Raw genomic sequence first — 23,507 nt, 5'->3', positions numbered from 1 at the left:
GTTTGCCATCTGCATCTTTTCCATCTGGCTGTTCCTAAGTTATATATTTTGATATTAAACTGGTGATCTAGTGACATATTTATGAGTTCTGTGAGCCACTCTAGCAAATTTTCAAAGCTGATTTACAGCCAGTTGGAGAGAAACAACTTACCATCGGTGTCTGAAGTAGAAACAGTCTTATGGGACTGAACCCTTTACTATCTGCAGGTAGATAGGGTCAGAATTGAGTTAATTGCTAGGTGGTGAGGGGGGTAAAAAACATACACCAGAGTGGTATTCTCCCAAATTTTTCATGTTCAAATGAAGATAAAAATTGGGTCATAGAGTGTTAAAGCTGAAATGTGTTTCAGGATGGTTCAGTTCAGCATGCGTCTTACACAGGAGAAAGCTGAAAGTGTCAGTGTAAGAAACATTCAAACCTACGGAGAATTTTTGTGAGTTCATTTGAGCCAAACTGTCCACAGTTGCCAAGAAGCAAAATCTCAACAGATTGAGATAATGCTCCAGAGAATGGCAGTTTTGTACCTTATTTTATACATTACAATTAAAAGAAGCAGGTGGGTTATATGAAATCTATTGGTGATAGATTAGGGAGGTGGGAGAAAGCAAAGTAGGGAAACCTCTGGGATTGGATAAAAAGTAAAATGATAGACACACACTTCTTTTACATAGGTGGGTATAAAATAGTTAACAGTCAACAACTCAGTAATAATGAGGGGATTTGTGATTTCTGCAGAGTAGTGCCTGTGCTTCGAGGAGTTCAGAAAAAGGAAAATTATTTTGACATTCTAAAGATATGTTATTGTAGGTGTAAAAAGACAGTAGACAGGCTCAGTTTAAGGTAAAGGTTGACCTTTGTCAGGGAAGGTGCCAGCCTAGGACATGACTACCCACCACAAACTCTTTTTAGGTAAAAAGTTTTAATTTCAGACCATCCTTTGTGGTTAGCCACACAGGCTTTCCCTGAGCCTGCCAGGTTTCGTATGTGGCCCCTTTCCGCCAACCCCCTTTTTGCCTTTCCTAAAGAAACCTATTGTTTTTCCCATAGAGGCCATTCCTGTCCCTTCCTTTTCCCCAAGTTTTATATATACGCCTTTAACTTTAACTGCTTAACAAGCTACTTCCTTCGTTGAAGCCCAAATACGTGCAAATTGGGGTTTTCCTGTTGATGAGGCTTTTGTCAGTTACATTACGCCCCAGCCACTGAAACAAGAGGGTAGAGGGAAGGTTTTTTCTCCCTTGCAGAAGCAGTAGAGATGAATCTAGTGATGTCTGGGATTTGTTTTTTTGTTTTGTTTTGTTTTTTAATCTTCAGCCAACACTAAAGAACGGGACAAATGAAGCAAATACAGTGAAATACTGATCTGGACAATTTATATATGGGGTCGATTGTTCTCTTGTGTGCTTTCTTTAATTTTTGTTTTAAAGTTTTTCTAAATTCAGTTTTTTAAATTGAAAGAAACCCTCAGCCCAGAACCCCCTCCCGTGCCCTGTAAAATCGAGTCGGGGACTTAGCGGGCGTCACAGTGAAGGAACGGTGCGCCCCGTTTCAGCGCTGCCTGCCCTCCTCCCCCTCGGGCCCTCCCTTGCACTGCCCAGGCGCGCGCAGGGCTGAGCAGCCCCCCTCGGGCCTTGCCCCCTTCTAGGGAGGAGGCACCCCGCTGCGCGCGGGGAAAGCCAGCCGGCTGTCTACATCCACGGCCTGGTCGTCTACACCCGCACGCCGGGGAGATGACGCCCGTCTGTTGCTCCACTAAGGTGGTGGCCCGAACCTTAGCTCCCTCGTATGTCCGCTCCCTAGGGGCTAGAACTCGGGGTGCGCACAGCCAAAGGCCAGGGCTAGGTCAGGGTTGGGAGGCAGCGACGCAGCGACCTCCAGGCGCCGGTGACACCCTCAGGGGCCCACCCTGTCTGGTGCCCCTCTGAACCCGGCCCGCCCCTCTTAACCCGGGGTCCGGACGCTGCGCCCTCCCCTCCCGCGGTGCCTCCTGTCACCCCCCAAACCGGGCGCCGGTTTCTGCTGCCTTTCACCCTCACCTCCCTCCCAACGTCGAGTACCTTCCAGCCGCCCCCTCCCCTTCTTCCCAAAGCTTTTCCCATCCCCACACCGGGTGCCCGCCCCCTGCCCCCAACTCGTCTACCCCCGCCCTCCTGGGACGAGGCTGCGGCCCCTATCCGCCCCCCTGGCCCATTTCCCGTTGATCTGCCCAAAACCCCTGCCTCCCACCCCGGACACTTGCCTCCACCTTGCACCCCTGCCCGTCTAGAGGCTGAGGCCCCCATGCCTAGGCTGGCGGTACACCCTCCGCCCTCCCCGCCCCACCCCCACCCCGGTAAAGAGCACACACACCTCCCCTACCCTCCTGGCCTCTGCTGACGCCACAAAGCCCGCTCCCCGAGGCCACGGCCTGCGACGATCTCCGTGGCGCAAACGCAGGTTTTCCAGCGCCCTGTTTGCGCCCGTGGTCAGGGGCGCCTGGCGGGGGAGGCGTGCACCCCTCTCTCCGGTTAGTACCAGCCTACCCAGGGGCGGGGGGGGGAACCCTGTGAGCGCGCCTGCCCGCTACACTGGGGTCCCAGCTTTGAAGGTTATCATCAGTTGGAACCAGAGGGGTCACCTGGTTTAGCCCTAGTTACTCAGGAGCGTTCCAGGATCGAGGGCCACCGGCCCACCGTCACTGACCCAGAGTCCTTGGCTGGCTTCCCCTGAGCCTGAACCAGACCAGTGCGCACCAGACGGTCCTATGCCCATCTGGCTTCAGGTGGGTGGGTGGCAGCAGGAGAGACTGACCCCAAGGGCTCTGCAGAGAGAGGCAACTTCTACAAAGTGAACAGTGTCTGAGGAATCAGAGCCATCTGTCTGTCTGGGTGATGGCAGGGAAGGGAACAGGGTAGTTCTGTGGTTCCGAAATCACTTTCAGATCTATTCTGACTGGCCCCAGTGATCACCCTATGAGGTGCATGGAGAGGCTTCAGATCTGCACTGCATAAGGATGCGGGTATTTGAACACCAAAGTGTGTGCATGTGTGTGCATGTATGCTTGTGTACACGTGTGGTAGTGTGTGTATGTGTGCATGCATGAATCGTGTGTCTTCTGCACTGCACGTTGTTAAAGAAAACCAGAGCTGGATGGTAGAGCGTAAAACCATTTTATTCAGGACTTGCAGTAGGGGGACAGCATAGAACCCCTCAGAAAGCTCAGCTCTACAGGATGGGCCAGTGGGGATTTATGGCCAAGCACAGGGTGGGGTTGGTGATAGGAAATTACTAACAGGAAACATCTGGGTAGTGGGCTTCTGTCTAAACCCACATATTGGGGTTCTTTTTTTCTTAAATATGTCTTTATTGATTTCAGAGAGAGGAAGGGAGAGGGAGAGAGAGAGATAGAAACATCAATGATGAGTCATTGATCGGCTGCCTCTTGCACGCCCCCGACTGTGGACTGAGCTCGAAACCTGGGCATGTGCCCTGACCGGGAATGGAACCCCAATTGCCTGGATCTTAGGTTAACGCTCAACTACTGAGCCATATCCAGCCAGGCGTGATTTTTCCTCTTAAAGTCCCCCTTTGTTGCATGGATGTCCTGTTAAAGAGAAACTGATTGTGACACTGGTTAAATCAGTAAGGGAAACTTTATTCAAGGCTATTGCAATAGGGAGGCAGAGGGGGTCATTTCCGAATGGAGTCCACACAGTGGGGAGGATGGCCAAGGGCAGGGTCAGGGGTTAGTGATGGAAAAACACAATGAAGACACACGGGAGGGATCTTGCCAAACTGGCTTATCGGGATTCCTGCACATTCATCATAGTTGGGGTGGGGGTGGGGTAGGATGGGAGATGCTGGACTAGATCAGTTATCTGGGGGGGCTCTAATCAGAATAAAATTGGGCGTAGCTGGGCGGAGACAGGCAGCTGGGCAGTTTAGGGGAACCTGGCTGGGATTTGATTGTAGAAAGGGTCTTTGTCAGTTTCCAAAGAGACACCTATGCCTCTTACTGATGGCAAGTCAGGAGCCCTAACAGGACCCCATGTAAGCCCCATCTGTAAGAGGACACCTCAAGTGCTTGGAGCTCTGGGCAGAGGGTGTGGCAGGATGCTCTGTTTCTTCCCCAGAAGCCATGGATGCCGTGGAACTTTCCAGAAAGCTACAGGAGGAGGCAACATGCTCCATCTGCCTTGACTATTTCACTGACCCTGTGATGACTACCTGTGGCCACAACTTCTGCCGTGAGTGTATCCGGCTGACTTGGGAGAAGGCCAAAGGCAAGAAGAGCAGGAGGAAGCGCAAGGGTGTCTTCCCCTGCCCCGAGTGCCGGGAGCTGTCCCCCCAGAGGAACCTGCGGCCCAACCGCCTGCTGACCAAGGTGGCCGAGATGGCACGACAGCACCCAGGCTTCCAGAGCAGCGATCTGTGCCACGTGCACCAAGAGGTGCTTAAACTCTTCTGCGAAGACGACCAGAGCCCCATATGCGTGGTCTGCAGGGAGTCCCAGGAACACCGGCCTCACAGGGTGGTCCCAGTGGAGGAGGCTGTGCAGGAGCACAAGGTGGGCCCAGGAGCGAGGGGCAGTAGGGGTCAAGGAGGCCTGAGTGCATGTGTGTGTTGAGGGGTGTATCAGTCAGGCAGGAGAATGACTGCTGTAACAAACAAGGGAGGAAAGAGCCTTTTTCTTCCACCTTAAATTAGCCTGAGAAAGGCAAATCAAGGAGAGAAAGTCATACTGTTAATACATATGGCCTGCACACATCATAGGGAAGAAACCACAGCAACGAGTAACGGGTTGGTTTTAGAGTTCAGGTTTATCTGGCATCTGAACAGGAATAGTACATTTGGAGAGAAGAGACAAAGGGAAAGGTGACAGGCTCCCAAGGGTAGCAAACTGGGAAAGTATCTTGGTCCATTCCAGCTGTTATCACAGAACACAAGACTGGGCAGCTTATAAATAGCAAGAACTTCGTGCTCATGGTTCTGGAGGCAGTCGGGTGGGGGCTCCTTTCTGGTTCATAGATGGCCAACTTCTCACTGTCCTCACATGGAAGAAGGGGCTGGGAGCCCTCAGAGGTCTCATAAGGGTACTAACCCCATTCCTGAGGGCTCCACCTTTACGACCTCATCATCTCCCGAAGGCCTCACCTCCTATACCTCGGGGGTTAGGATTTAACATGTGAATTTGGGGGGACGTGAACATCTAGATAACAGAAAGTAAATATTTGGGGAAACTAACCAAACATAAAGTTCATCAGTGTGGGTACCTCTTGGTACTCACTTTCCACCTCCTTCATGGCCATAAAACTTCCCTAAGAGGCAGATCCATGGCAACTCTCATTTCTCAAGTTTCTGCTTTTAGTCACATAACAGGAGCCTCAGAAGGTGTCTTTCTGCATCTGTTGATTCTCATTTGCCTCCAGCTCAAAATAATCGTTCTGCCCAAGGGGCATATTATGGGATTTGTATTTCCATCCCCCTTAGGATGCAGCTTCAGAGGGTACCTCCTGATGTGGGTGTGCAGGGGGCCTCCAACTCCTATCCCACGGTCTGTTGTCTGTAGCTGAAGCTGGAGAGTGACATGGGGCACCTGCGGGAGGAGATGGCGAAGACCCAGAAGCTGCAGACCAGGGAGCAGCAGGCCTTGGCAGAGTGGCAGGCAGGTGCTGAGGCCTGGAGGAGTGGGCGGGAAGGCCTGGCCAGGCCCCAGGGCACTGCAGGGCCTCCAGAACCTGTGGATCCTTGAGATGGAATGAGAGCACAAGATCCAAGAAAGGCACGGAATTCTTGCCAGAATCAGGACTGAGAATGTGTGCTAAGCCCAGACTGGCCACTTTGGAGACACAGGGATAGGGGGACACACAGAGGCCTGGATGCTGCCATTTGGGGCTCATGGGGTCACCCCACAGTGATGGGGGCTTTTTGTTGCCCCTGCTTCACCAGCTGTGCTGGTTTTCTGTGGATCATTGGGGCCCAGTGAGATGTGGGCCAGCATCCCCAGAGTGGCCCCTTCAAGTTGGTGGGCATGAAAGAGGGGACACGGGATGGCAGTCCCCGGGCCGTGCCTCACCTCCAGCTCCCATCCTGCAGGAGAAGGTGAAGCAGCAGCGACGGCGCATTGTGATGGAGTTCAAGAAGATGACTGTGCTCCTGGTGGAGGAGGAGCAGCACCTTCTGCAGGCCCTGAGGCAGGAGGAGGACCACACAGCTGCCAGGCTGAGGGAGAGTATGGCTGCACTCGAGCAGCAGAGGTGCTCTCTGGAGACCCTGCTGCTGCGGCTGGAGGACTGTAGCAAACAGGAGCCACTGCAGATGCTGCAGGTGAGGCGCACCTGCTCACCTGGCTGGGTGGCGCAGACATAAGACCTGGCCCAGGTGTGGTTAACCTAACAGGGCAAATACAGACCAACAGGGAAGGCTCTGTCTCCATCAGCTCAGGCTGTATAACAAATACCTCAGGCTGGGAGCTTAAACATGCATTTATTTCTCCCAGTCCTGGAGGCTGGAAGTCCAGGATCCAGGTGTGGGCAGGACTGGTTCTCCTGAGGTGTCTCTCCTTGCTGTGTGGAAGGCCATCTCCTCCCTCTGTGCATGTCCTGATCTTCTAAAGACACCAAGTCACATCGGATTAGGGCCCACCCTAGTGACCTCATTTCACCTTCATCACCTTATCTCCAATATAGCCCCATATGAGACCCTGGGGATTAGGCTCCAACATGTGGGTTTGGGGGGCATGATCAGCCTGACAGGCTCCAGTCCTAGACAACTGTGTTCTGCATTCCCTTCTTAGTCTAGGGGATGGGGGTAGCCCAAGGCAGCTGTCATCCACTTGGTGACATGGGGCAGGGACACACTGGCCTGGGAATTAAAGGCAGGAGCAAGTCATGTGATCCCACTTGAGGGTTTGGAATGGGGGAGAAGGTGCAGCTGGCCTGCCAGGGACAGGCCTACATTCGAGGCCTGGGAAGTGGGAGTGATTATGATGGCTGACAAGTGGGTAACTGTCTCGCCACTTGTGTGGAATGATGGAACCTATTGCAAAAAACATATTTCATGCTGTGAGCCACCACACACACAACGTGTTTATACAACTGAAGCAAACGCCACATGCAAGGTCAGCACCAGTTGTCTTGGCATCCTGGGTTTTGTCCCTAATAAATGTCCTGGTTTAGTTAGACTATGCACTTGCCCCAACTTTGGGGAATACTCGGTCTTCTAGTAAAAAGCAGCCTGCTCACCACCCACTAAATACACCTGAGCTGCACAAGGCCTACAGTGCCAAAGCACCCTTGGGCCTCCCATGCCTTCCCCACCAGTTGAGAACAGGACAGCTTCCCTGACCTCACTCATGTGCAGGGGGGAGGGGCAGCAGGAGACCTGGGTGGCCAAGAGATAGGATTCTACTCTGGAAACTGGGAAGAGGGTTACGGGAAGTATTATGAATTCTCCTTGCTCTGCAGGCCAGAAATGTTCACACAGGGTGCTTGGGGATGCCCCATATTCCTAACAAGATATTGCAGATCTCCCTCTCTCCGTGTTTTTGCAGGATATGAAGGTGCCTCTGGACAGGTATATGACCACCTGAAATGCAGGCAGGGAGGGCTTCACATGGGGCCAGAGGGGACAGTAAATGTAACTGTCCCCTCTGGAGGAAGAACAGCTTGAGTGTGCAGTACCCAGAGGCCACCCCCATCACACTGAAGACTGTCTGCAGAGTCCCTGGGCAGATAGAGGTGCTCAAGAGTTTCCAAGGTAAGTGGGGCCAGTTCTCTTGACCAGAGCCACCCCTGGGAGCCGTGACATTCACTGGACATTCACACTCTACCCTTACTGGACACTCCCAGGAGATGCCCAAATGGCTCCCAGCTCATCTCCTTGGCACCAACAGCATCAACAGCTGGGGTACCGCCCATGCAGGCTCACAGCTGGACTCAGCCAAGGGGAGGCCTGGGGATGTGGGGGGTGGTCAAGGAGAATGGGGATGATTCAGCTCCGTCCTTGTTGCTGGGCCTGTCTGCAGAGAATGTGGTGCCAGACCCTGCCACAGCGTACCCCTACCTCCTCCTGTACGAGAGCCGCCAGAGGCGCTACCTCAGCACCCCACCAGATGGCACACCCTGCAGCAAGGACAGGTTCCTGGCCTACCCCTGTGCAGTGGGCTGCCAGACCTTCTCCTCAGGGCGGCACTACTGGGAGGTGGGCATGAACCTCACTGGGGACGCGCTGTGGGCCCTGGGCGTGTGCAGGGACAACGTGAGCCGGAAAGATAGGGTAGCCAAGTCCCCTGAAAACGGATTCTGGGTGGCGCAGCTGTACAAGGGAAACAAGTATGTGCCCCCCGTGTCCACCCTGATGCCCATTACACTGACGGAGCCCCCCAGCCATGTGGGCATCTTCCTGGACTTTGAGGCTGGGGAGGTGTCTTTCTACAATGCTAGCAGTGGGTGCCACCTGCACACCTATGCCCAACCTGCCTTCCCAGGCCCCCTGAAGCCCTTCTTCTGCCTAGGGGCCCCCAAATCCGGCCAGATGGTTGTCTCAACTGTGACGCTGTGGGTGAAGGGATAGGTGTTTAGGCAAGGAGTGCCAGCACTCCACTTTCTCTAGAAAGTGAAGTGGCCCTGCTAATCTCCGGAGGAGCAGTGGAGCGCTATGACTGTCCCAGGAGGGCTCACCAAGCCAACATGTAATTGTGATTAAAGCAGTTAAACGTTGAGACTGTATTCACAGCTGCTTCATAGAGGGAGTCTATACCAACCTCTAAATACATACTTACGGACCAGGCCATGGTGCTGTTTTCTTTAGCCATGCCCCCCTCCACCCGCCACTCACTGGGTCCTCCTGGGTTTGGGTAATTACAGGTAAACCTGTGGCCTGAGGGGGCCACTTTTCTTGTCATCAGCAATTCCATATTTAGGTCCTTCGCAGGGAAAACAAGAAAGTAGGACTCTTCAAGCTGAACCCCTAAAAACCTCTGAGCTGCCCACCCCCAACCCTTTCCATCCCTTAAGATGAATCAGTGGGAAATGGGGGGTGAAATTCAGAGTACGGATCATGAATGTGGGCGGGTCCTTTCACTCCTCGCCCCATCCTCGCAGTTTCAGCCCCGTAACAGTCACTAGCACCCCAGAATTCCAGTCAGTGCACTCCTACCCCAACAAGTACAGTGTCCCAACGCGCAGAGACCCTCCATTCATTCCGACCAAGCCAGGCCCGAGGCGCCCGCCGGCAGTTTGGGGCTACGCTAGTCCTCACAGCACGTGCCCTGCGTGGGGACCCCAGTGACCGTGCGGGGCGCCCCGCAGGCCTGGCCCCTGCACCCCATCCTTCCTCAGGCCTGAGGAACAAGCCAGGCCAAGCGACCCCAAGACGAACCGGAGCCACGAGAACGCTCCTGCGGGCGGCCGCGGAGACGCGAAGTCAGCGGGAGAACAGCCTCCAATTCGGTCCCTCCCGCGGGCTGCGTGACAGGCCACAGCCAATCCGGGACGGAAGCGGGTGATTCCCATTCCCCGCCCCCACAGAAAGCAGCTGCTTCCTGCTTCCGCCGCGGGTCTCCCAGCGCATCCGGGAGCCGCGGTGTCGCGCGGGCCCTGTGCCTCGCGTTCCACGAGCCCCCGCGCCCCCAGGCTGCCGGAGCCCCTGGTCTCCACAAGCTCCCCAGAGTCCCGGTGGCGGCAGGCCAGCGCCCGACCCGGCGGAGGGCGCCGTCTTCCGTCGCTTTACCTCGCCATGGCCGCCTCCGACTTGTCCGCCAACCTCCAGGAGGAGGCCACCTGCGCCATCTGCCTCGACTACTTCATGGACCCGGTGATGACCGACTGCGGCCACAACTTCTGCCGCGAGTGCATCCGGCGCTGTTGGGGCCAGCCCGAGGGCCCATACGCCTGCCCCGAGTGCCGCGAGCTGTCCCCTCAGCGGAATCTGCGGCCCAACCGCCCGCTCGCCAAGATGGCCGAGATGGCGCGGCGCCTGCACCCGCCGTCCCCTGTCCCCCAGGGCGTGTGCGCTGCGCACCGCGAGCCGCTGACCTCCTTCTGCGCCGACGAGCTTCGCTTGCTGTGCGCGGCCTGCGAGCGCTCGGGAGAGCACTGGACGCACCGCGTACGCCCGCTGCAGGACGCGGCTGAGGACCTCAAGGTGCGGGGGCGGGGTCAGCGACGCGGCCTGGCCCAGCGGGTTGGGCGCAGCCTGGCTCCGGGCTGCAGGACACGGTCCCGCCTGGGATTTGGGGGGCGGGGCTCAGCATGTCTCAGACCCGCTCTTTCGCGAGGCTGGGGCACCACTCACCAGGGGGAGCCGGCGTGGGGACCGGGGGGGGGGGTGGCGTTCTCCTTGAGGCTTAGGTCCCTCTGTGACTGTGGGAGGGCCCACCGTCTGGAGCGGGTACTGGGCAAGTGTGACTGGACAGTGGCTGGGATGGAGCCCAGTGCAGGAAAAAGTGGGAAGAGAACCTCAGAGGTGGCTTTCCCTCGGGTGGGACGAATAACGGTTCATCTCTGGTGGGAGGGTGTGCTGTGGCCAGGGAGGGCTCTTGGTGGGGCCTCAACCGGTGTTTAAGTCCAAGTGGGAAGATACTCGGGGAGGCTGGCCGAGCCCTACGTTGGGAACGGTGGGAGACAGAGCCCTTGCCCTGGGAGGCAGACGCCAGGGCCCGGCAGGCTTTCTGAGTGGAGTGCTTGAGGCCACCACTGCCATTTGACACACCAGGGCTCAGCTGTGCTTGGATCTCAGGCTGAGAAGCCTTGTTTTGCTGTACATGGTGCACCCCAGCAGACACAGACACAGGCTGTGAAGCAAAATGCAAATCAGTCAAAAAGTCTGAAAGGTGCCATGCACACATCAATACCTGGGTTCCAGGAACAAACCCTGCTAAGGCAACAGGCCAGGTGTGTCAGGTGAGCTGTTTGCCCTGAGGCCCCCCAGCAAAGGGGGTAGTGCTGGTGTGAGTTTGGATTAAGGAAATGCATTTCCAGAACAGGATTTTCCTCTTAGTTTGAGATATTACATGCACGCAAGAATGTCTACTCATGTCTAGCAGGTTTGCACTCCTGAAAGCGCCTGTCTAGCTGACCTGATAAAAATCTCAGAGGGTAGCACTTAACCCTATTGTAGGAGTGGAAAAACCTTTTACTCTGCCCTGTTAAGTTCTTTGACTGAAACTTGCAAATTAAACTGACAACAAACAGATTAACAGACAAAAAGACAGTTTTATTAGTCTTAAATTTCATATGGCACAATGACTTCGTAGAAAAGTGAAAAACTGAAATGAGTATCTAGACTCAAGAGCTCGTATTCCATTTTAACAGAGGATGTGTGGAGAAATGACTAGATAAAGGAAGGGGGGTTTGGGCTGCAAGGGCCAATAACTTGTGGAAAAGGAACTAGGAAATATGGGGGAACTACTGGAAAATCAGCATTATTTTAGTATGATCTATTTAGCACACTCAGGGATGACACCTCATCTTTGGTGGAGAGTGTACTCCCTTTCTGGTACAGGGAGGCCACCCTTCTCATGGGAAATTAATGTCCTGCCTTTAGGCAGAAAGGAGGAGGGCAGAGGGCTCTTACTGCATCTGCTATTTCTCTCTCACACTGTACTGATGCCCACTTTGTCTTAATGCTGGAGTTGCTCCAGCGAGCCCGTGGTAGATAAGGTTGAAGTAAACAGTTGGGTGTTGCCTGAGGTCAGGCTCAAGGCAGCCGGATCCAAGTGTGAGCATCCCTTGGCTCCTTCCAGTGAAGCTGAACCTTGGGAAGCCCAGGATAGGCACAGAGCAAAGCGATTCTCAGTGATGCGGTAAGAAGTCAGTCTGGAAAGGTGGTCAGAGATGAAGGAAGGCAGGAGAAAGGGGGAAAATGGGCAAGGGGCTGGGTCAGCCTAGGTGGTGGGAGGTCATGCCGGGTAGAAGTCATCTCCTGGCAGGTTCAGTTTGCTGCATCCATTGTGTACCATACGGTTTCCCACAACTGGCTCCCACCTGTCAAGTGTAGTCTCACCTGGGGCTGGGCCTTGGGAGTGGGGTCAGGGCCAAGTGGGGTTACTGGCTGTCCTCACGTCCCTGCAGGGCAAGCTGGAGAAGTCCCTGGACCACCTGCAGAAGCAAATGGAGGATGCACTGCTGTTTCAGGCCCAGGCGGAGGAGACCTGTGCCCTGTGGCAGGCAGGTGGCTGGGCACCAAGGACCCAGGGTGGGGAGGTGGGGCACCAGTGCCCCCACTGCTGGATGTTGCTGTTCACACTAATGCTTCTCATAACGCAGCACTCCTGCTCCAGACCCTCAACACCCCGGGGTGAGTTTGGGTGGGGGATGTATGGTGGGGAGCCCGGTGGTGGGTTTGGGGGTCTGGCTCACCGTACCCCCTACACCCTCCACAGAAGATGGTGGAGAGCCAACGGCAGAATGTGCGGGCAGAATTTGAGCAGCTGCGCCGCCTGCTGGCAGAGGAAGAGCAACGGCTGCTGCAGAGGCTGGAGGAAGAGGAGCTGGAGGTGCTGCCGCCGCTGCAGGAGAGTGCAGTCCGCCTTAGGCAGCAAAGCGCCCAGCTGGCTGATCTTGTTGCCGAGCTGGAGGGGCGCTGCCAGCTGCCAGCACTGGGGCTGCTGCAGGTGAGCGCGTGCCTGGAATGGGTACACGGGCTCTAATGAGATGGGGTACAGGCTGGAGAGCAGAAAGGAGGAAGCTCTGGGCTGAGCAAGCTGTCTGACCTCGGCCTATTCTGGATCTCCTGTGTTCTACTGTGAAATACTGGAGTAAGGGCTGGGACTGGTGTCCCAGGTATCACTGTGGTTCCATATGGACATGCCATGACCTGGGGAATGGATACAAATCCTGAACCCTGCTGAGAACTGCTGTTGGCACCAGCCTGGGAGCCCCATAGGGAATGGAAGAAGCAGATCTTTGAGTGATTTACAAGCCCAGGATACCAGCTACACCAAAGTCTAGGGGCCCCTCCAGGCATTCCCCCTGGCCGTTCCTCTGTATCTGAGTCCTCACTGCCCAGAGTCAACTCCCTTCAAGGTCCAGCCCCCCCCCTGGGCTGCTCCCTCCCTTTTCTGAGTAGTGAGGGCAGCCCCAGACCTTGTGACAACCAAGACTACCCCCCATTTCTCAGTACTCAGTAAAACAAATAAGGATGGTTGTTTCCAACTGCTTTGCAGCCAGCCCAACCCAGGCCCTTTGTATGTGCCTCTCCCAGGTCTGCACTGTCTCCATGTCTCCTGATGAATCCTAAGGTTTCAGAAACCTACTAGTCTCCCTTTTCTTTTGAGACCTAGTAGGTTCCATACCCCCCCAGACAGAATCAGCTGTTGTGTGTGAAATCTCCCGCCCCAAGGGAAACCCACCTTGGGCACAATGTCGTATTCGCCCTCTTCGTCCTGGTGTCTGGCCTGGTAGCTGGTGCACAGTGTAGTTAGAATGATCACTTGTGGAGTTCATTTGATTGACAAAGTGGGCTGGGTCCCTGGGTACCAGGTAGTATTCTAAAAAGACAAACAAGCTGTTTGCTGTTAGGAGCTCGGGTTTCAAATAAAAGATTGTCTCTGTTAGCTCAGGCTGTGTAACAAATGCCATAGACAGGTGGCTTAAGCAACAGACATTTATTTCTCCCAGTCCTGGAGTCGAGTCTGAGATCCAAGTGTGGGCAGGGCTGGTTCTCCTGAGGTATGTAGACCACCATCTCCTCCCAGTGTCCAAGTATGGTTATGCCTCAGTGTGCACCTGTGTCCTAATCTCCTCTTCCTTATAAGGATACCAGTCATATGAGATTAGGGCCCACCCTGGTGACCTCATTTTAACCTAATCACCTCTTTAGGAAGCCCAGTCTCCAAATACAGCCCCATTCTGAGGTCCTGGGCATTAGGGCTCCAATGTGGATTTGGGGCTACAGTCATCCCGTGACACTGAGTAAAATGCTCTTGTGTATCATTTTGGGAGAAAGGAGCATGTAAGTAAAGAGGCCTTACCTGGAAGTTGGGCTCTGAGTCAGGACTTGAGGGAGGGCAGCTAGCGGAGACCAGGTGAGGTGCCTGTGGGTGGGGTGGGCAGGGGATGGGAGCAGGTGAGGCTGCAAGGGCAGTTTCTGACCATGTGCAAGGACACTGCAATATGGACAGAGGTAGGGGGCAGGACCATGTGACGGGCACTGACACCACATGTCTCTCCCACAGGATATCATGGACACCCTGCGCAGGTAGGAGCCCAGCCTTTCCCTAGAGAAGGCGGTCGGGTGTGGGTAGGCCTGCCCTGGGGTTGACACCTGGCTGCCTCTGCAGGGTCCAGGAAGTGAAGCTGCAGCCGCCTGAGGTGGTGCCCATGGAGATGAGGACAGTGTGCAGGGTCCCTGGGCTGGTGGAGGCTTTGCAGAGATTCCGAGGTGGGTACTGTGGTGTGCAGAGGGGGGAACCCAGCTGGCCAGCTCTGGTCCAGAGGAAGTGCCCATCCTGAACTGCTGGTGGCCGAGGCTGGTGGTAGGAAGGTGACAAAGGCTCCTTGTTCATGGTTGAGAAGCTGAGCAAGGGCCAGCCGGGCTGGGCTGTCTCTGGTGTGTTTAGGAAAAGCAGAGGTTGGTCCATTAGGTGCCAGGACACTTGTGTAGGCCCCGGGCCTGGGGAGCCCAGAGTAAAAGCTGGACTGGAACACTGGGGATTGGAAGAGTAGATATAGAAAGCACTCAGGTTCCTCCTGAATTTCAAGAGAATAAGTCACAAGGCAGTGTTGGACCACTTCCCAGAACATTCCTGAGTTGCACCTGCAAGTGGTTAGTTGACTTTTCAAGGAAGACACAAAAGGGGGAGCAGTCACTCCAGCCAGCTACAAGGATGTTACCCCCCTGTGAGATCCGCCCCGGCGCGTGGGCATCTTTCTGGACTATGAGGATGTTACAAACATCCTTGTAGCAGGCTGGCAGAAGGGGCCTGAGGTGACCACTGCTCTGCCTGCAGGGGATATAACGCTGGATCCTGACACTGCTAACCCTGAGCTGGTCCTGTCAGAAGACATGCAGAGTGTGCGGCGTGGGGACCTGCGGCAGCCCCTGCCTGACAGCCCGGAGCGCTTTGACCCTGGGCCCTGTGTGCTGGGCCGGGAGCCCCTGAACTCCGGCCGGCACTACTGGGAGGTGGAGGTGGGCGAGCGGGCCAGCTGGGCCTTGGGCGTCTGCAGGGAGAATGCTAACCGCAAGGAGAAGGGAGAGCTCTTTGCCGGCAACGGGTTCTGGATCCTGGTGTTCCTGGGGGGCTTCTACAACTCCTCTGAGCGGGCCTTCACACCCCTGCGAGATCCGCCCCGGCGCGTGGGCATCTTTCTGGACTATGAGGCTGGGCACTTGGCATTCTACAGTGCCACCGATGGGTCACTCCTGTATGCCTTCCCTGAGACGCCCTTCTCGGGGACACTACGGGCCCTCTTCTCACCTCTGTCTAGCAGTCCCACCCCCATGACCATCTGCCGACCCAAGGGCGGGCCTGGGGACGGGCTGGCTACCCAGTAAGTGGGCTTCTTACACGCTTGTCCTGCCATTGGGTCTTCGAGGGTGTTCTGAGCCACGGAAAGAGCTCCCAGTGCTGCTTCATGTGTGTAGTAAAATCCCTCTCCCTCTGCTATTCCCAGTAAACCAGCACCTGCAGGGCCAGCAGCATCTCCCAGGTGACCCTCCATGGCCATCCGATGTCACCAGTGCATTGCTCACAGCCGTCTGCAGAGCCCTAGCCAGGGGCCCTGAGATCTGTTTGCAGGAGCCCAGCTGGTTGGGTGAGGCACCAGGATCTGTGGAACTTTTGGGGGCTTCAACTGAGCCCTCTATAGCCCCAGGGCTGCATCCCCAAAGAGCTGCTGTCCTGTGAGGCTGCTGGCAGGGAGGTGAGCCTGTCAGCCTGTCTCAGGGTCTGGTCCTAGAAAATGGTGCTGGATGTGGTTGCCTCATTAATTAGGGTACAGCATTCCTCAGGAGAGGAGGAGGGCATGGGAAAGGCCAGAGGAAGAGTCTTCAGAGTAAAAGGTACTGCATAAGGGAGCTGAGGAACCTGGACACAAGCCCTCAAGTCCCTCAGTGTGGACCACTGTGGGCTTCTGCCGAATTCTGCTTCCCACCCCAGAGCTGAGCAGCAGCTCAGGAAAGACACTGGCCCTGCCTGGGGAAAGGGTGAGGCTGCACAGACCTCCCTTCCCTGTCCCCAATCCAAGATCTGTAGTGGCTCATTTCGGTGCTTCACAAGAAGGGCATGGTACAGCATTTCTGCACTCCAAGATTTCATCTGTCATAAGGACCACCCTCACAGTAAAAAAAATAACCATTGTCTATGATGCCACTGTCTTGAATTGAGGGTTCAGAAAGTCCATGGGCCAAGGCCTGCCACCCACAGCAAAATTGGGGAGCTGCCTGTTCTTTGATTTCATGCAGCTGCCATGGAATTCTTTTTCAAATCTGATCAGCGATTCTAGGTTCCATGGTGCTCAATAGCTAATTACTTGGTTATTTATTTACCCACTCTCCAATTGTTGGACTTTTTATATATGTACCACTTTGAGTATCTTCAATTCTTTCAAATTATGTACATGAGAGGCTTTTCTCAGTTAAGCCAGGAGCCTGCCACTTTGCTGCCTGGGGAAGTTTTCCCATCCTTTCCCAGTTGATTGCTTACTGTTTCACTTCCTTTTGAGAACCTGAGGATACTGGTTGGTTCCTGCCTGGAGCAAGATTTGGACTTTAAAGTTTGGGACTTCCCAGATGGTGACCAGAACTCAGGAGGTGGGACAGCCTCTAGGTGAGAGTTTGGAGGAGCACACAACTGCCCCAAGAACAGCAGGATGGACACCTAGGCTGTGGCTTGAGCAAAGCTGGACACCAGTGTGAGGGAGGGAAAATATTCCTTCCATCCATCTGATCCCTGTCTGGACCCTATAATAAAATATTAATGAGAAAAACGGTTATTAGCATCTACACCTTGCGCACATGGGAGACACCCAGTGAAAAAGTAACTTCAGTAGCAGCTTAGAACTCTGGCTTCTCCAGCCACTGCAGTAAGGAACAAGTTTGTGGGAGATGTTCTGTAGATTCCCAGAGCCAACCCCATGCTGAGGGATCTCACTGTCTCCTGTGACTGACTCAGTCCTTCCTGGGGAGAGGGGGACCACATTTTAGGCGGGGGGGAGGTCTTGCAGCTTCTCTACTGTCTGCTGGTTATGGATTGTCTCTAGCCCAAATGGTCCTGTTGCCAAACCGGGATGTTTGGGATGGACTGTTCAGCCATCCATCACCAGGTGACAGAAGAAATGAGCTTAGTTGACCATCCACATACATGCTGAATGTACTTTCCACGTTTTACCTGCTGAGCCAGTCAACCATGTGGTAACACCTCACTTTTCTGGGCACCATGGGCCACAGTAAACAAAAGATCCTGCCCATGGAGCTGATACCTCAGAGTGGCGAAAAGCTACAAGGATGTGTCCCAACAAGCAGTGAGTGGCTCCAACACTAGCAACAGGTGCCTCCTGCACCACCAGTGGTATCTCCCACATTACCACTGGGTGTCCCCTGCACTGGCAGTGGATGTCTCCAGTACTATCACTGGGTGTCTTCCACGCTACCAGTGGGTGTCCTCTACACTAATGTTACTTGGCGGGTCTGCCTAGGGCTAGCTGGTAGTGTGTGGGTTCTTGACTTCCTGCAGGAAAAATTGCACAACATGAGTCCAGGTGAATTTTTAGAGGACATTAAAGCTGGGGACTGAAATAAGGGCAGGCTGAGGAAATGAACCTAGGCCAGGCTGCTTTGGCTCACTGAGAAGTCAAAGAAAAGGGAGTCCTGGGGGACAGGTTCAGGGGGGTTGTCTGAGATGAGCTGCTGCTGCCCATTGCTGCCCTGGTTGCAAGCCTAGTGGGGTCCCTTAGCGCTTAGGAGATGCATGCTGGTGGGGGAAGAATGGGTGGGGGAAAGGCGTGGGTGTGCTCCTGGGAATGAGAGCTCTCGCTGAGTCCTTTGTCTTGAGGCTTTTATCTTTCTCTTACAGGTGAGAATCTTAGGGGAGCTCTCAGGAAGGGTTTCAGCAGTTTTCTAGGTGTGCTCCTGTTTTCCACTGATTGGTCAGTGTCAGGGCAGTGGATTGTTAGTCATTGCAGCTGGTCCTGGTGTTGCCCACCAGGTTTTGCTGCTTTTCTGGAGCTGGAGAGGAGAGTCATGGGAGGAATGAGTGATGATGTGGCATAGCCCATGCTATACGATGTTACCAGGGTGAGTCCTAAGGAAGTCACTAACCGGTTCACAAGAAGCACTTGTAAGGGTACTGAGGCAGAACGAACAAGGAAAGTTGGACTTCCAGGGAAGCAAGGCCAACCCAGCATAGACTCAGGAAAGCTGAGCTCCTGGAGGATCTGGAAGACCCATTGCCTCTGTACAGCCCCAGCAAGTGTCAGAGCTCTGCTCAACCTGCAGAATTTGATCTCTACAGGATTGGACAAGAGCAAGTCATCCCAGCACACAGTACAGAGGAAGTCATCAAAGAAATGCATCCCCCAAAGACAAGGAGGTAAGTCTCACCTGGTTCCAGCATACAGAGCCAAGCTTGCTGTGGATATGGCGAGCTGCGGATATAAGCATGTGATGGAGAGGAAGGAGTAGGCCCAGATGCAGGTGCCACAGGGCACCATGAGGGCTGAGCCTGGAGGGGTGCTCACTGTGCATCTGAACAGGAGTGGCCAGGGTACAGGAAGGTGCCCCGTGGGAGGGCTCCGCAGCAGAGAGCTCAGACATAGTCCCTGGGCGTGGTGGACTGCCTCTGAAGGAAGCACCGGTGTTTGCGGGAGAACATTCCTAACAGCACATAGAGTTGGAGCTGGTGGAGATCAAACAAGTTAGCACATGCTCGTGCAACCTCAGGACCACACACTCTTCCCAAACAGAATTCCCCTTGTGGGCAGCTGGAACCTCTGGCAGGATGGGGGGGGGGGAGGGTTGTGAGTATGGCTCAGGCTTCTTCAGCTTCTATGACACCTTCCCCAGCTCTGAGCCCACCTCTCAACTCCCTCTGGGTAGCCTGGCTGGTCATTCACCAGGTTTCTTCTGCCTCAAACCAAAAAAAGGGCTGCAGAGGCTTATCATGGAGGACCAGGTCAGGTTACCATGGGGACCATTCAATCTATGCACCTTGGAGCTCAGGAGTTCCAGTGGAAATGCTTCAGAGGCTGGCAGGTGGGTTGAGGCTGAGAGACCAATCGTGTCAGATTGCATGGGACAGAAGGGGCTTCTGTTTGTAAGCTGGTCACCTCTGGTGAGGCTGTCCTGATAGGCTCTTTCAATCCATGAACCAAGGAAGGGCAGTTCTGCTAAATGGATGGTCCCCCAAACCCCAGGAAGATGCAGGGCCCTCACCCTCCTCCCCAAAACAAAAGTGTGAAAAAGAAGATGCCTCATGTGGTTCTGGTTTTTATTGGCATGTCTGTGCATATACAGTGTGTGGAAATCAAGCCCAGTGTGCGGCCTAGCAGTGAGATTCCCCCCCCCCGCAGGGCCAAGCACTCAGCACAACTGGGCCAGGTTGTGCTTCTTGTACAGCAGCGCCCGCCTCTTCTCACGCTCACGCACAAAGGCGCGCAGACGCACAGTGGGGAAGGTCACGGCAGAGGGCTGGGAGCAGGCTGGGCCCTCCTCGGTCAGCCAAGGGCACTGTAGGCAGCTGGATGCACTCGGCCGGCCCCTGGAGCATGGAGGGTGGTGTGGGGCGGGGAGGTCAGCCTGCTCTGGCAGGTGCCGGGCAGAGGGGGATGGGCAGGATGGGTGGGTGGGGTGGGGTGGGGGGTGAGGGACAGGGCCCCCTTACCAGGGATGTGCACACAGTGTGCTCTGAAGGAAGGCCACAGCTCCCCCGGACAGCCCTGGGTAGCAGCGACTCAGCAAGATGAGCCCTTTGCGCAGGCCTTTCTGCATGTCTCGCGTGCCCTCACTGCTCACGGGGTACTCTGCGCTCAGCCTGAGTGGGAACAGGGTCGAGGACTCAGGTCTCATGGGGATCTGAAGTCATCCTCATGGATCCAGTATACCTCCCCCCCACCCTGCCCCCAGACACCGCTGTGCAGAGGGCTCACATTATGAACGCTGTCACACCGATGGCCCAGATGTCAGTCTGTGGGACGGCACCCTGGCCCTCCAGGAGCTCTGGGGCTGGGGGAGAGGGGTGCACAGGTGAGAGTCTGGGTATCTGCAGTGGAGGAGGCTGGATGCAGGACCACAGGAGGGACTCGCTCCTGGCCCACTCCCTACCCCACGCACCCATGGTCTCCACGTAGTCTTTGAACCTCTCTGAGGGCAGGACCCTTTCCTGGGTGAGGCTCTGGGCATTCCCCAAGTCGACCACCTTGAGCAGGTTGTACTCGGTGACGATCATGTTCTCGGACCTGAGGTCCAGATGCAGGATGTGTTGTGCATGAAGGTACTGGGTGGCACTCAAGATCTGCCACAGGTAGTCCTTCACCTCCGATTCAGAGTAGGAGGCCCTGGGAGCACATGAGAAAGGGCTCTGCTTTGTCCATTTTCTACTGAGCCCCCTTCTGTGCAGGGCTGAGCCATTGTTCCTGAGCAAGGAAGTGAGCCTCAGGCCCAGTGCCCCACCTCCCCCAGCCCAGTATCCGGGCCAGGCAGCTCCTCACCGCTCAGCCAGGCAGGGGAGCAGCTCAGGCCCAGAGCACAGCTCCAAGATGAGAACCAGGTGCCGGGGGCTGAGGTACGCGGCCTGCAGCTGGGCCAGGTGCGGGTTGCGCAGGCCCTTGAGGGCCTCGTACTCTTGAAGCACGGCCGTCCTGTCCTCTGGGCGGTAGGGGATGATCTTGGCGGCCAGCACACGTCCGCTGGCCTTCTCCCGGCACTGCCGCACCACGCTGAAGCGGCCCCTGGCGAGGAGGCACAGGCCAGGATCCTGAGGACCCATCCTGTCCCCCACACGCCCTCCTGCAGCCCTTTCCCAGTCTCAGAGCAGCAGGGAGGAAGCCCAGCAGGGAAGGAGGGGGTGCAGATGCTGGTTGGGGAGGCCACTGCACCTTCGGATCTGTGTCTGGAAGGCGAAGGTCTGCGCGCTGGGGAGCGGCTGGGCTGGCAGTGCAGGGCAGCTCTCCTCAGAGGCTGTGGGAAGGAAAGCCAGTGACTCCCCCTAGCCCCAGCTCCCCAACCTTGTCTTCTACCACCCCTTCCCTGGCACCCTTTAAACCCACACTTGGCCTCTCATTCCTTGGACCATTGGGAATGGGGAAGGGCAGCATAGTAGCTAGAACAAATCTTCCCAGTGAATGTATGTGTCTTGGCGAAGTGGCAGGGCAATTCCAAAGGGACTACCACCCAACGCCCACTAGGTCCTGCAGAGGCTCACCGAGGTGGCGGGGCCCTCCCAGGTGGACCTGCTCCGAGGGACTGCTGTAGGGACCCATGCCGGCCTTGCTGACGCACGCGGTCCGAAAAGTATACACACCGCCCCGTGAAAGCTTGCTGGCCAGGTAGCAGCAATCAAAGATGTCTGAGGCCAGCGTGATCCAGCTGCCACCTGGCCACACAGAGTGGGTGAGGGGTAGCCCCAGGCCTTCCCACTCTAGAGTCCAGGGTGGAGAGACCTGTCCCCAAGTAAGGCTGTCCAGGGGTGCAGAGAGGCCCAAAGCTTCCCTGATGGGTCTTCAGGATTGCAGCGTGGCCAGGTACTTCCCCCATGGGTGCCCAGAAGCACTGAGTGGCCAGGTGCTTCCTGCACCCACCCCCCACTAGCCACCAGGCCCCCCAGGAAGCCGCACAGGCACAGCCCTACCTTCCAGGCTGCACTGCACGATGTAGGTCACAGGGCCATAGGACTCCATGGGCTTCCAGACCAGCAGTACCCCATCAGTATACACCTCCCCGATGTCTGGACGCGGGGAGGACAAAGGGCGCTCTGCAGGGCCCAGAGTCAGGGGTCTCAGGTGGGCTCCCAGGGGCAGCTCTGAGCCCCTGACCCCACCCCTGCACCCTACTGCTAGGCCCTGAGCCCACCTTCCTCTGGTTCCATAGATTCCAGGGTCCCATTTCAGTACTGCCTGGTAGAGAGACCCAGTTCCTCTCTGGGCCGAGGCTTAGGAGGTATCTGCCTGCCTGACCACAGGCTTTCTTCATCTGGTGTATGCTCAGGAACCCCATAGAATGGCCCTCATTTGCAGGCCCCTGCCCACCCCAAGTTCTAGTCAAAGATGCCTCAGCTTGGCTGAGTGGTGAGGCAGGGCCCCTAAGGTTGGCCACTGAGGGCTGGCCCCCTCTAGGGATCAGGCTGGGGGCCTAAGAGCTAGGCCTGCCTGCCCCATTGGAAACCGCAGGGAGGAGATGATAGCCTGGAGTGGCCCCTCTCCCAGTCCCCAATGAGATGGCCTGGCGAGGCCCACACACCTGCCTTCCGGAGGACAGCTGTGGTGACTGCGGTGCCCAGCGCATTATGCACGCTGCATGTGTACACGCCTAGGTCCTCAGTGGTCACCACCAGGATGGTAAGAAGATGGAAATTTTTTAGTGTGGAAGAGATGAGGAGGCGGGCACTGCTCTCTAGGAGGACTCCATCTGCATTGGGATAGAACGAGCCTAGGAGCCTGCTCAAAACACCCAGGCCCCAAACACTGTCTGGGCCTCAGTTTCCCTCTGTAAGTTGACAGCCATGACCTCAAGGAGCACACCCTGCCACTTTCCCACCCCCTCCCTGACACCAGGATGGCTCCTTACCTTTATTCCAGGTGGCCTGTGCAGCTGGTTGGGCGGACACCTGGCAGGCAAGAGTCACAGACTGGCCCAGGACTACTGTCTCATCTGCAAGCTCCCTTAGGAAGGATGGCGCTACAGAAGGGAGGTTGGACCAAGCCTCAGAGATGATCCCAGACCAAAGAGCACAAAGCCCCAGGTGGGGATACTAGAGAGAACCCCACCCTCACCCAGCTAATCTTTAACTCTAGCACCTCCTCCAGGAAGTCCTCTAGGACTGCTCAGTCCTGACAGCCAGGGAGCCGGAGCACCCCCATCTGAGCTCAAGTCACTGTGGGTTTTAGCTTGCCCTCCTGCTGGTCTGGGCACTGTGGTCCCCTGGATAGCAGGGGGACCCAACCCTGCTATCCACCTGCACATTCACCTTGGTCTCTGCTCTTCAGACCTGACAGCCGGAAGGAAGCTAGGTTTGCCTTTTTCCTGGGAGGCCCCTCCTTCTCTGGACCTGCAGGGAGGACAGGACCAAGGAGGTCACACCAAGAGGCTGGCTCCTTTGGGCAGTCAGCTGCCTGGCACTGTCACCAGGAGCATGGGAGGAGGACTCTGGGGCCACCTACTACCCACTGCCAGATTCCCATGTGGCAGAAAAGCCCAGATCCCAGGGATGTGTTTTTTTGGAAACAAACTAAATCTGCTGTGGAGGCCACCCCCCCTCCCAGTCTGTCAGCATCTGTCCATCCTGGGGGGGGGGGGGCACCTCAGGCAGATAAGGTTAGCAGCTCAGGGGTGCAGGTGCCCAAAAGGCCTGGCTGAGGTCTGGGGTCAG

The 23,507-nt window shown here is 55.9% G+C and overlaps 3 protein-coding genes across 3 annotated transcripts in view; 2 read left to right on the top strand and 1 right to left on the bottom strand.

Annotated features, from left to right (window-relative positions):
* Positions 1-4,084: 4,084 nt before the first annotated feature.
* TRIM17 (tripartite motif containing 17) lies at positions 4,085-8,554 on the top strand. The gene is made up of 6 exons (XM_016210640.2): positions 4,085-4,547; positions 5,550-5,645; positions 6,077-6,307; positions 7,533-7,555; positions 7,638-7,738; positions 8,007-8,554. Exons 1-6 carry the CDS (start codon positions 4,119-4,121, stop codon positions 8,552-8,554), a joined length of 1,428 nt encoding a protein of 475 aa, XP_016066126.1. The 5' UTR covers positions 4,085-4,118.
* A 1,064-nt stretch (positions 8,555-9,618) lies between these two features.
* Positions 9,619-17,184, top strand: TRIM11 (tripartite motif containing 11). Its single transcript, XM_016210627.2, has 6 exons — positions 9,619-10,126; positions 12,055-12,150; positions 12,366-12,596; positions 14,160-14,182; positions 14,265-14,365; positions 14,934-17,184. The coding sequence occupies exons 1-6, from the start codon at positions 9,719-9,721 to the stop codon at positions 15,479-15,481; spliced, it is 1,407 nt and encodes a 468-aa protein (XP_016066113.2). The 5' UTR covers positions 9,619-9,718; the 3' UTR covers positions 15,482-17,184.
* Positions 17,185-19,504: 2,320 nt separating this feature from the next.
* OBSCN (obscurin, cytoskeletal calmodulin and titin-interacting RhoGEF) overlaps positions 19,505-23,507 on the bottom strand; it is a 145,448-nt gene continuing 141,445 nt past the window's right edge. Inside the window, 11 exon segments of the mRNA XM_087816905.1 lie at positions 19,505-19,682; positions 19,806-19,955; positions 20,071-20,146; positions 20,255-20,478; positions 20,632-20,871; positions 21,019-21,100; positions 21,345-21,515; positions 21,771-21,893; positions 22,379-22,546; positions 22,706-22,816; positions 23,106-23,186. Coding sequence (XP_087673031.1) covers positions 19,505-19,682; positions 19,806-19,955; positions 20,071-20,146; positions 20,255-20,478; positions 20,632-20,871; positions 21,019-21,100; positions 21,345-21,515; positions 21,771-21,893; positions 22,379-22,546; positions 22,706-22,816; positions 23,106-23,186 — 1,604 coding nt within the window.

Source organism: Miniopterus natalensis, chromosome 4 (assembly GCF_054644295.1).
Source record: "Miniopterus natalensis isolate mMinNat1 chromosome 4, mMinNat1.hap1, whole genome shotgun sequence".
In the NCBI taxonomy this organism is placed as follows: domain Eukaryota; kingdom Metazoa; phylum Chordata; class Mammalia; order Chiroptera; family Miniopteridae; genus Miniopterus; species Miniopterus natalensis.
The sequence above is the reverse complement of the archived record's forward strand: the minus strand, read 5'-3'. Positions and strand labels throughout refer to the sequence as shown.